Here is a 10,887-nt window from a genome sequence, read left to right as displayed (position 1 = left end):
ACTTTGTAGTCCTTTGTCTCTTGCTCCTAGTAGGAACTTCATTGTTCTCCTCCATAGGATTTTCAAAGTGTTCCATCAAAATGGCAGGTTCTATAAATGTAACTAGTTCCTGATTCGATGAACTAGGCATCTCCTGATTAGATGAGGTAGCCATATCCTTCATGGGAAAGATATCTTCAAATAAAGTCGCATCATTCGACTCCATGATCGTACCGACATGCATGTCAGGTACCTCCGATTTTACAACCAAGAATCTATAACCAATGCTATGAAAAGCATATCCCAGGAAAACACAATCCACAGTCTTTGGTCCATGCTTGCGCTTCTTTGGAATTGGCACATTGACTTTCACCAAACAACCCCAAGTTTGTAGATAAGAGAGCTTTAGCCTTTTCTTCTCCCATTCCTCGAATGGAGTTATCTCTTTGTTCTTTGTGGGAACTCGGTTTAGGACATGACATGATCTCAATATTGCCTCCCCCCACCATGCCTTGGAGAGACCCGATGTGTCTAACATGGCGTTAACCAAATCAGTTAGAGTACGGTTCTTTCTTACGGCCACCCCATTTGACTGAGGTGAATAGGGAGGCATACTCTCATGGATTATACCATGTTCTGCACAAAAGGAATCAAATTCATTTGATAAATACTCTCCACCACAATTGGACCTAAGCCTCTTGATTTTTCGATCAAGTTGGTTTTCCGCTTCAGCTTTATAGATCTTAAAATAGTTCAAAGCCTCATCCTTAGATTTCAGAATATACACCTGATAGTATCTAGTGGAGTCATCAATTAACGTCATAAAATACTTCTTTCCACCTTTTGTTAACACACTATTCATTTCACAAAGATCTGAATGTATGAGCTCTAGTGGTGCAAGATTTCTTGTTTCCGCAGTCGCATGAGACTTACGAGGTTGCTTAGCTTGCACACACGCTTGACACTTAGATCCCTTGACAGTGGTGAAACTAGGGATTAAGTTTAATTTGGATAGTCGCAACATGCAACCAAAATTAACAAGACAGAGACACGAATGACACACATTTGATTCACTATTGTAGAAACATGATTAACAACTTTATTGCAAACATCTGACAAGGATAAACGAAATAGGCCTCCTGACTCATAGCCTTTACCAACAAACGTTCCATACTTGGATATTACAAATTTATTCGGCTCAAAGACAAGCTTGTAGCCATCTCTACACAGAAGAGATCCACTAACAAGATTTTTATTGACGGAGGGGACATAATGCACGTTCTTCAGCCGCACGATCTTCCCCGAAGTAAACTTCAGATTGACCGTGCCAACACCATGAACAGAAGCACTTGAACCATTGCCCATCAGCATGATGGAAGTCCCTGCGGTCCAGCATCCTTCATGTTACTGTCTCCAATGACAACATTAGCGGTCTTGCTGCCTTTCCCAAGATGACGCTTGTCATAGAGATTAGGGCAACTAGGAGCCCAATGATTAGGATCTCCACACACATGAAAAACACCTTTCTTCTTGTCATTCTTCTTCTTGAAGTTTGTGTGTTGCACAACCTTATTCTTCCCGTCAAACTTTGCTTTACCATCAAACTTGCCCTTGTCTTGAACTTGTAGGACTGGGAGTTTTTCTTCTGTACCAGATTGGCACTAGATCCTCCCTCAATACCTCGAGCACGTGTGTCCTTTGCTCTCATTTTTTTCTTCTACGTCAAGAGTACCAATGAGATCTGGAATGGAAAACTCCTGCCTCTTATGCTTCAGTAAGGTAGCAAAGTTCCTCCACGAAGGAGGAAGCTTAGTGATGATGCCTCCGGCAACAAACTTGTCCGGTAGCATACAATTGAAGTGCTCAAGTTCTCTAGCAAATGACTGTATCTGACGAGGTTGCTCAACCACGGAGCGCTCTTCAGTCATCCTGTAGTCATAGAATTGTTCTATGATGTACAGCTCAGTGCCGGCATTCGAGACCCCAAACTTGGCCTCGAGTGCGTCCCACATATCTTTTCTATTGTCAATTGATGCATAAGCATCAACTATGTTCTCACCAAGAACACTCAAGAGAGCAGCCTCAAACAGGGTATCCATTTTCTGAAAAGCTTGTTCCTCTTGAGGATCAAGAACTCCTTTAGGTTTGCCTAGAGTGGCGTCATAGCAGCTCATGGTCTGAAACCATAAGACTGCTCTCATGCGCCACCTCTTATAGTGGATACCCTGAAACATAAGAGGCATCATGGATGCAGCAAAACCACACGGGGTAAATTGCCTATAATAAGGTTTTTGGATTGTTGGAAATACGAGCAATTTACCAAACGATTTTATTAACATAAATACTAGATAAAGCATGACTAATATAGCAGAAATAAAACAAATCATGCGATCTGACGGAGAGAAGGTAAATAGCATCTACATATATGAACTATAACCAAACATATGTAGGGCAAACGGTAGAACAAGGAACTGTGGCAGGACCTATAACAGGAAGAGCAAGAACACTAATAGGACTACAGCAGCAACATGAGCACTGCACTTGGGGTCGACATCCTCGCCAGCCATGTCGTCGAAAAGGTTGTCGACGTCGGGGAAGAATTCGTCGTTGGGGAAGTGGTCATCGGTGTCCGTGATGAACCGGTCAGTAGTCGCGCAGAGCGCTCCCCAAAAACCTTATCACCCTTCTCCCGTACAGGACTCAAAGTGGTGCGGTTTCAGAGGCCTACTTTCCCGACTCGCGGTGCACGCCGCAAGGCGGGATGAGGAAGACAGTAGCAGCTCAGAGATTGGAACCGGTGGCGAGAGGAGGAAGAAGTTCGGGTGCGTCTCTCTGACAGGCGTGCCGTTCGGATTCAGTGTCCACTATAGAAAACTGTTCAACTCCCACGTGACCTTTCGTATACCCGTCGTGCGTGGCAAAAATTTAGACAACGGCTCGGCTCATTCCCGCAACCCGCGACGCGGCGTGTCGTGATGAGGCATGGCGAGGCGGGCGGCGGAGGAGAAGCGCGCATGGATGTCCCTCTTATTCTCATGCTCATACATGTGGGGAAAGAACCTCCCTTATAAAGAGGTCCAGCTCGCTCTAAACTAGCAATGTGAGACTAAACTTTAGTAGTGCCCCTTGCCTTGCACGAATGGGCTAGGTGGGCCTCTAGGATTTATTAGGAATTTTCTGAAATTGTTATTGGACTGGCCCATAAATAGATAAAATTTTAGCAGAATTACCCATCTATCTTGGCCAGAGAAGACAAATAACTCGAAAATCATACATAGCTACTTAATTATATAGGAGAGAAACTTCAAAAGATTCAATAATATCCAATGAACAATATGACCATATATCCACAATTCATCGGATTCCACACAAACACACCATAAGAATTACATCAGATTGATCTCGGAAGAGAACATGGTATTGAAGATCCAAGAGAGAGAGAAGTCATCTAGCTTCTACTATGGACATGTAGGTCCTAAAGGAACTACTCACACATCGTCATGGAGGCGGCAAGGTTGACGAAGAGGCTTCCCCCTCCGGCAGAACTTCAAAACAGGGCTTTAGATGGGATCTCTTCAAAACAGAGGCTTGCGGCAGCGATAAAATTTTCTTGGAGGCTCGACGGATGATTTATGTATCTATAGGAGTTTATTGCTCTATAATAGGGTCAAGGCGGTGCTTAGGGGCCCACATGGACAGGTGGCGCCACCACCCCCTGGCCGCGCCATGTGTCCATATGGCGGCTCATGGGCCCCCTCGATGTCTCCCGAAGCTTCTAGTGTTTCTTGTTGCCCAAAAATTCGTGTTAAATCAACAACATATTTTGACCTCCATAGATATTGATATCCTATTAAACCAAAAGTAGAAAACAAAAATTGGCAGTGGACACTAAATTAATATATTAGTCTAGAAAAATAATATGAAATGATATAAATGCAATAAAAGTATATATAAATGATAATATAGTAGTATGAAACAATCAAAGATTATAGATACGTTTGTGATGTATCAGCCATTCTGCGGAACCTCGGCAAAGGATGTCTTTGCGGATAGCTGCAATACTCGGTGAACGATTTTATGGCTTTAATTGATTTAAATAAAATAATTCACAAATGAGTCAATAACAGGTGTGTCCCATGGGCCATGTATTATTTGAAGGTTTTATTTAATATATGCCGAGAGCCATGGGTAAGTGCTCTGCAAAGACACCCCGGCGTCACGGAGCCGTCTAGCGCAAATGGACATGACACATGGCAACTTATCACCGTGCGTTCAATCTCTCTACATATATGCTCTTTGGCGAGTCTTTGGTAGTTGTTGTGTGTTTTTTTGGCAATGTTCCGGCAAAGCCATCTCCTTCGCCGTGTTCTATGGTTTGCCGAGAGCAACACTCAACGTATATATCTTTGTCGAGTGACCGTGGATTGGCACTTAGCGAAGTGCCAAACACTCGGCGTAGAGTGAAATTTTCAATAGTGAATATAAGATGTAAATTGGTATGTTGTATATTACGCTTGGCAAAATTAATCATATAAAATGGTGTTAAATATCATAAAATGGTAGTTCCTAATTTCGATTGTCACACAACCATTAAAACCATTGTGTAATAAAACTAATACAAAGCAAAGTTTTTCCGTGGGATGTGAATATAAATGTGCATACATAGGAAAAAATGTGCATCTCACATTTAATAAATGTTCATGTATAAGAAATAAATATTTATGTATTATAAAAATATTTCATACATTTTAAAATAATTTCAGTGCGTGTTAGAATACATGTACATGCAGCTTTTTGAAAATCATGTATTTTATGAAAAAATGAAAGTCAAAAATAAAAACAATAAATGTTAAAAGATAAGAAAAGATAAAATGTAGATTATAAATAATAAATGAAATAGATAAATAATTGAAGGGTGAATATATACAAGAAGAAAATATACTATTCAAATTAAGAAGAAAATAAGGTATGGAAAGAAAAGAAAAAAGAAAAAAGAAAGACACAACAATGTAAAATGGGCTAGGACCATTTTCCCGCTGCCACCAGGGTTTTGTCATTACCTTGTGGGCTTCAATGACGAGGCCTCTCGACAGAACCCGAATCACTATCAACATATAATTTTATTTAACTTTCTTCATGTGGTTGGATGATTAACGGACGCTGGTATTCTCAGCCCATCAGGGTTTAAGTCCTCGTGCTCGCATTATTCTGGATTTATTTCAGAATTTTCTGCGATGCACTTTCAGTGGGAAGAGACGTTCTTGTCGACAACGATGCGTCTGCGATGACTTCGTAAAACTCAAAATGATATATCGGTTCAGTCTCTCGAAGGTGCTCGTAGGGGTAGGGTGTGCGTGTGTGCATTCATAAAGGTGAGCGTATCCACGTATTTATGAGTGTTTGCGTCTGTACTGTGTTAAAGAAAATTAACTTTTTTTTACAAATCAACCAGTGGTTGAATGGTTAGGAGGACAGTGGTATCTCCGGCCATCAAGGCTTAAAGTCCCGGTGCTCATATTTTTCTGAAGGTGCTCATATGTGTAAGGTGTCCGTGCGTTCATTCATAGAAATAAATATATACATATACACGTATATATGAGCGCTTGCGTCTGTAATGTGTTTCATTTTTTTTTCTTCCGATGGGTTTCTCGGGGTCATCACCGTTGGCGTGGTCATTGTGGTCTACTCTATGAAACCGGTGGTTATATCCTACTTGTATTTTATTCTTTTTCGCTAGAGATGCCATGAAAAATAGCGGAGATGTGACAAAATGGATTTGGGCTGGCGAGCCTCAGTATGGTACTACCACTCCCTCAATTGGGTGGTTTTGTCCTAAGCAAAGCCTTCTAGAAGATTCCGGTTCAGTTATTTTGTTTATTTTCCTGTTGGTTTTTTCGCCGGTTTCGTTTTTCTTTTCTGTTCACAAAATAGTATTTAAAAATATTCACAAATTAAAAAAAGATACTTTTTTCAAAATAATGTTCGTGTTATTTAGTTTTTTAGAAAATAATCGAAAAAATGTTCAACAAATGTAAAAATCAATCATATCTCATAAAAACTCAAAACTAGTCTTTTTATAAAAAAAATCAAAAACATTTCAAGTAATGTTCATCTTTGTAGAAAATGTTTTTTTTAAAAAATTGTTCAGAATTTTCAAAAATTGTTTTATGTTTCCAAAATTATGTCCGCAAAAGTTTTAAAAACGGTCACTTTTTTCAAACAATGTTCTCAAATTATCAAAAAATGATTAATTTTTGAAAAAAATCTTCATGTTTTTATGAGACCAAAATAAAAAGAATTATAAAGCAATGAAAGATAAAAAAAATATACTCCCTCCGAAAACAAATTTGAATCGGAGGGAGTAAAAAGCCTGACAGGAAAAAAAAAGCACTACACAATTTCCTGTCGGTGGCGTCAAATGGGCCGGCCAAGTCGTTGTCCCCTCTACAACGACCTAGCAGCTCCAACTCTAGCCGAACGAATCCTAGCCCACATGCGTTGGAGAGGATTTGATCGCAAGAAGAAGAAGAAAAGCATCTGATATACGGACGCGGTTAAACTGTGCTCGAACTCATGTGAGCTCGAGTGAACAGTAAAATTATAAGATAAAACACAAAAATGAGTCTTTTTTATAGAAAACATTGACAAGTCTTTTACAGATTGCATAGATTCAACATCGGATGATATTCGCGTAAAACGTGGCAAAATAATCGATGCTCCAAATGTGTTATTAACAATTTGGAGCATTGGTTTTGTTATTTTGCCATGTTCTTTCACGAATGTCATTCCATGATGAAACTTTACAAGCAATAAAAAACATTTATCAAACATTTATCAATCTTTGCTCTTTTTATTATTTTACTGTCCACTCAAGCACACATGAGCTCGAGCTCAGAAAAGCATTTTCGCCTGATATACCTTTTTTGGTAGAACTTTCAATCTATTCAACAATTTTCAGATCAGTAAAATGAACACAAGAGTAACCGAAATTCATCCAGATCTGCAGACCCATGTAGACGACTACAAGCATTAGAGCAAACTAAGCATGCGACTGTCATCTTCCCTTCCTCACAGGAGCTGAGCAAACCTTATTGTAGTAGATAGTTGGGAAGTCGTTGTGCTAAATCCCCATTGGACCAGCGCGCAATAGCAACCATCACTGATGACGAGAATTTTAGAGTGAAAACATTAAACATGTAGACACACAAACACACACGAACAGACATTATATCAAAGGGGATCCACCCAAGACAAACACCTCCCGAATCCCGGAAGATATGCCGGAGACACACTTTCACACACTCTCTTATGATGTTGGACGCACCGTCGGGACAGGGGCTAGGCGGAAAAGAATCGTATTCCTTCTTCAGGGAACCGTCGTCGCCTCGTCTTCCAAAGATGCAAATCCTAAAAGAACTCACAAAAAAATAAATCTAAAAACGAAGCTCTCCTATCGGTAAGACCACAGAAACAAGGCAAGTTGGCAGCAACGCCGGCTAGGGGCAGGAAAAACCCTGCTGTTGTGTGCATGAGGGATGCGAACAAGGGGGTGCAATTCCTGATACACCTATCGATTTCATAAAATCACCTGATAAAAGAGTTCTAGGGCTTATATTGTAACCAAATGCTTAAGGAATAAAATTCGTGCTTCCCTGCCAAAAAACCGTCAATTTCTTTTTTAAGACAAAGTCAGCCCCGACTGGTAGCTAAAAGTACTAAGCACATCAAAAATTAAAATTTGCACTATTCAGCTCTCTAATTTTTTATGTTTCTCATTATGTGAATATAAGTAGGGGTGGAATCAATTTTACTGCAGCCTAGGAAAGAGTGCTGGTACCCAGCCGCCGCTAGGGTTCCTCCTACCTCCCACCGGCACTGGTGTCGGCTTGCCTCGTTTCGTGTGGCCTTAGGGTCATGGAGGCGTGGTGGATCTCAACCCTTGCTGGTGGGTGGGCTTCGTTTCTAGATGCTCTTTTTGAGTTTTCGGGTTTGTGTCATGCTCAGAGAGATGAGGCGATGACGACTCTCTCAAGATGGAATAAGCTTCTCCCGCCTAGCCCTCCTCCTGGTGGTGCTTCTAGCGTCATCGAAGGGCGTGTCGAGATTTGTTTCCGATGAATCTTGTGGGATTCGGTCGGCGTTTTTCTTCGGTGGATCCGGTCTTCGTTCGTATGTCTACATGTTGGATCTCTCTGATCTAAGCTTCTCTTCAACGGCGGCAGTGGTTGTTATGGTGCGCCGGTCCTATATGGCCTTAACACGACGACTTCCCAACTATCTTTTTTTTGAGGGGTGACTTCCAACTATCTAGTACAACAAATTTTGCCCCGGCTCCAGGGAGGGAGGGGCGGTGATGGCGGGACGCCTTCGGCTCGCTTCAGTGCTTTTAGTCATCGCTAGGTGGTCTAGGATCTGGACGTAATTTTATTATTTTCGGTATTCATTGTACTATCTTGATTGATTATGAATAGATTGAAAAGAAATATGAAAAAAGAAAAAAAGGATTTGGTGACAAAATTTAAAACCCAGGCAAACCTTATGATTTTTATTTGAAAAATCTCGCAACTTGTGTAACCCACCAAAGTCGTGGTAGTAGTAGGAGTGGATGATATCTTTGGGGTTTCCCACCCCGCCCGGCTACCCCGCGCTCCTCAGCGCCTCCATCTTCACGCTGACCCCCATTCCCTCTCCCCATTCTCCCCCCAACTTCCCAGCCGCCTCTCCCCAAAAAATCCACCCCAGCGCCCCACCTCTCTCGCCTCCGCCGCCACCGCCCGCCTCCATTTTTGCCGCCGCCCCGCCCTCCGCCGAGCCCCTCTTCACCTCCGCCGACGCCCCTTCTCGCCGTACCGCCTCATCGACCGTCGAGATCTGCCGCGCCTCTTCCTGCGTCCGCCTGCCGTACACCGTCGAGCGCCACCACGCCGTCCGTCGTCCAGCGCCGCGCCGCCCCATCTCCTGCGCCAACCTCCTCGCCGCCTGCGTCGGGAACTTCCTCCTCGTCCTCGCCGCCGGGAACCTTATCTGCAACCTCAACCGCCGCCAGGAGCTCCAACCTGCACGCCGCTTCCCCGCCGAACTTCACCAACCCTCTACTACCCCAGCCGCCAGGAGCCCGGCTCCTGAGCTCCACCGCCGTCTCCAGCAGGCAGCGAGAAGGTGAACCGCCAGAAGCCCACCTCTTCCCCCCCGTCCCCCTCTCTCTCTGCCTTCCCTGAGCCCCTTCTCTGTTCTTCACGAGGCCATGTCCGATCTGATGCATCTGTTGGGCTGGATCTGATGGGTATGCCCAACAATCCTTGAAGCACTTGCTAGTACTTTGCAACAGAAGATTTAGCGGTTTATCCGAAGTCGTTGGATCTACAGCTTGCTTATCTCCTCTGCTGCTAACTCTGTTTCACAAAGTTCATCCCGATCTGCAGTTTATTAGGGTTTATTTACATGCTGACGGCTTCGCCGTTTTTCAGGATATAGATGGACCAGGAGGTCAAGGAGTCGAAGCCCTCCGGCGAGCCAAACCTGTTCCTGCAATGGGGCAGCCGGAAGCGGCTTCGCTGTGTCAAATCCCGCGAAGACGGCTCGCCGTCGCCGGCCCGGTCGGATGCGCTCAGGCGCACCATACCCCGGGTGAATCGCCCCCTTCTGGGAGGCGACGTGGCGCAGTTTCGTTCACCACGCCGCCCCAGCACTCTTCACCGGAGGTAATTTCAGTATTGCATCCGAGGACCCATTTCCCCTTGGCCGTGCAAAATGTCAAGAAATGTCTGACCATGGTATTTGCTTGCGAGCAGGAAATCCGAGGCGCAGGCGAGTGAGGCCAGGCAGTCCATATCCCTCTCACCAGAGAAGGACCGGTACTACTCCACCAGGGGTTCCCCATTTCCCTTTGAGGGGAATGGGTTTGATTTCAGCGGTGGGGTGGAAGAGAAGGGCACCGCTGCTCTGCCGAGGTTCTTCATCTCCTTGTCGAACAAGGAGAAAGAGGAGGACTTCTTGGCAATGAAGGGCTGCAAGCTCCCTCAGAGGCCGAAGAAGAGGCCCAAGCTGATGCAGAAGTGCTTGCTTGTAATGTTCTGTTTCATCTCAGAAAATAACCTGTCAAGTTCTTTTCTTTCAAAGATGTGTTGATGCTCATTTCCTAACCCTAATGTTTTGTTTGCCGTTGTTGTGTATGGCCATAGACGGTGTGCCCAGGAGCATGGCTGTCAGATTTGTCGCACGAGAGGTATGAAGTTAGAGAGAAGAAGAGCTCCAAGAAGGTACCCCAGATCTTCGACACATTTCCCTTTGGTTGCAAGTAGCATACACTGGAGCTGTTAGTTCGATCTACCTTTGTTGATGTGTTACTGATATCTCGCAAATTCAATCAGCAGAGGGCGAGGGGACTGAAGGCGCTGTGCATGGAGAGCGATTCGGAGTAGAGGCAGAAGCAGGATGGATTCATTTTTTGACTTGTGCTCGAGGCAGAGAAGCCGCACCTAGGTAGCAACGGCGGCGGTTCTTCTAACTAGGCAATGCTCAGCAAGCAGCTAATTTAGTGCCCGTTCCCCTTCTCCTCCTTATTCATCATCATCCCCTGTTTAATCTCCATGATCCTTTCGTCTAATTGTCTGTTCATCAGAACTCTGAAGAGATTGTTCGTCTGGAACCATGAAGCAAAATAGTGGTAGTAATATATTAGATCGTCATCATCTCTAATCCTCTGTGTGGAAAATGTTATGGTTCTGGAATCGCCAGAGTCGCTGTGGATGAATTGGGATGTATTTATGGCCCCATGTCTTGGGCGTGATCCTGAATTTCTGGCGCCCTGCTCCGTCGGCGAGGAGCATCGTTTCCATCGTAGCGTACTACTGGCGGTTGGCCTTTGACTCTGTTGCTTGTTAGCTAGCTCCGTCGCCCAGTGCTTTC

At 44.0% G+C, this 10,887-nt stretch overlaps 1 protein-coding gene across 4 annotated transcripts; it reads left to right on the top strand.

The window, feature by feature from the left end:
• The first annotated feature begins 8,628 nt into the window (after window positions 1-8,628).
• On the top strand, window positions 8,629-10,677 carry LOC123113845 (uncharacterized). Of its 4 annotated transcripts, none has more exons than XM_044535160.1 (5): window positions 8,629-9,138; window positions 9,447-9,680; window positions 9,771-10,044; window positions 10,161-10,238; window positions 10,353-10,677. In XM_044535160.1, exons 2-5 carry the CDS (start codon window positions 9,454-9,456, stop codon window positions 10,398-10,400), a joined length of 627 nt encoding a protein of 208 aa, XP_044391095.1. In that variant the 5' UTR covers window positions 8,629-9,138; window positions 9,447-9,453; the 3' UTR covers window positions 10,401-10,677. The 4 variants fall into 4 exon arrangements, with proteins under 4 accessions (XP_044391095.1, XP_044391093.1, XP_044391094.1 ...); XM_044535158.1 differs by having other exon boundaries at window positions 10,350-10,677; XM_044535159.1 differs by having other exon boundaries at window positions 8,655-9,262; window positions 10,350-10,677.
• Window positions 10,678-10,887: the final 210 nt, after the last annotated feature.

This window comes from Triticum aestivum, chromosome 5B, assembly GCF_018294505.1.
Source record: "Triticum aestivum cultivar Chinese Spring chromosome 5B, IWGSC CS RefSeq v2.1, whole genome shotgun sequence".
In the NCBI taxonomy this organism is placed as follows: domain Eukaryota; kingdom Viridiplantae; phylum Streptophyta; class Magnoliopsida; order Poales; family Poaceae; genus Triticum; species Triticum aestivum.
Note: the sequence above shows the minus strand (reverse complement) of the source record. Positions and strands in the feature narration are given on the sequence as shown.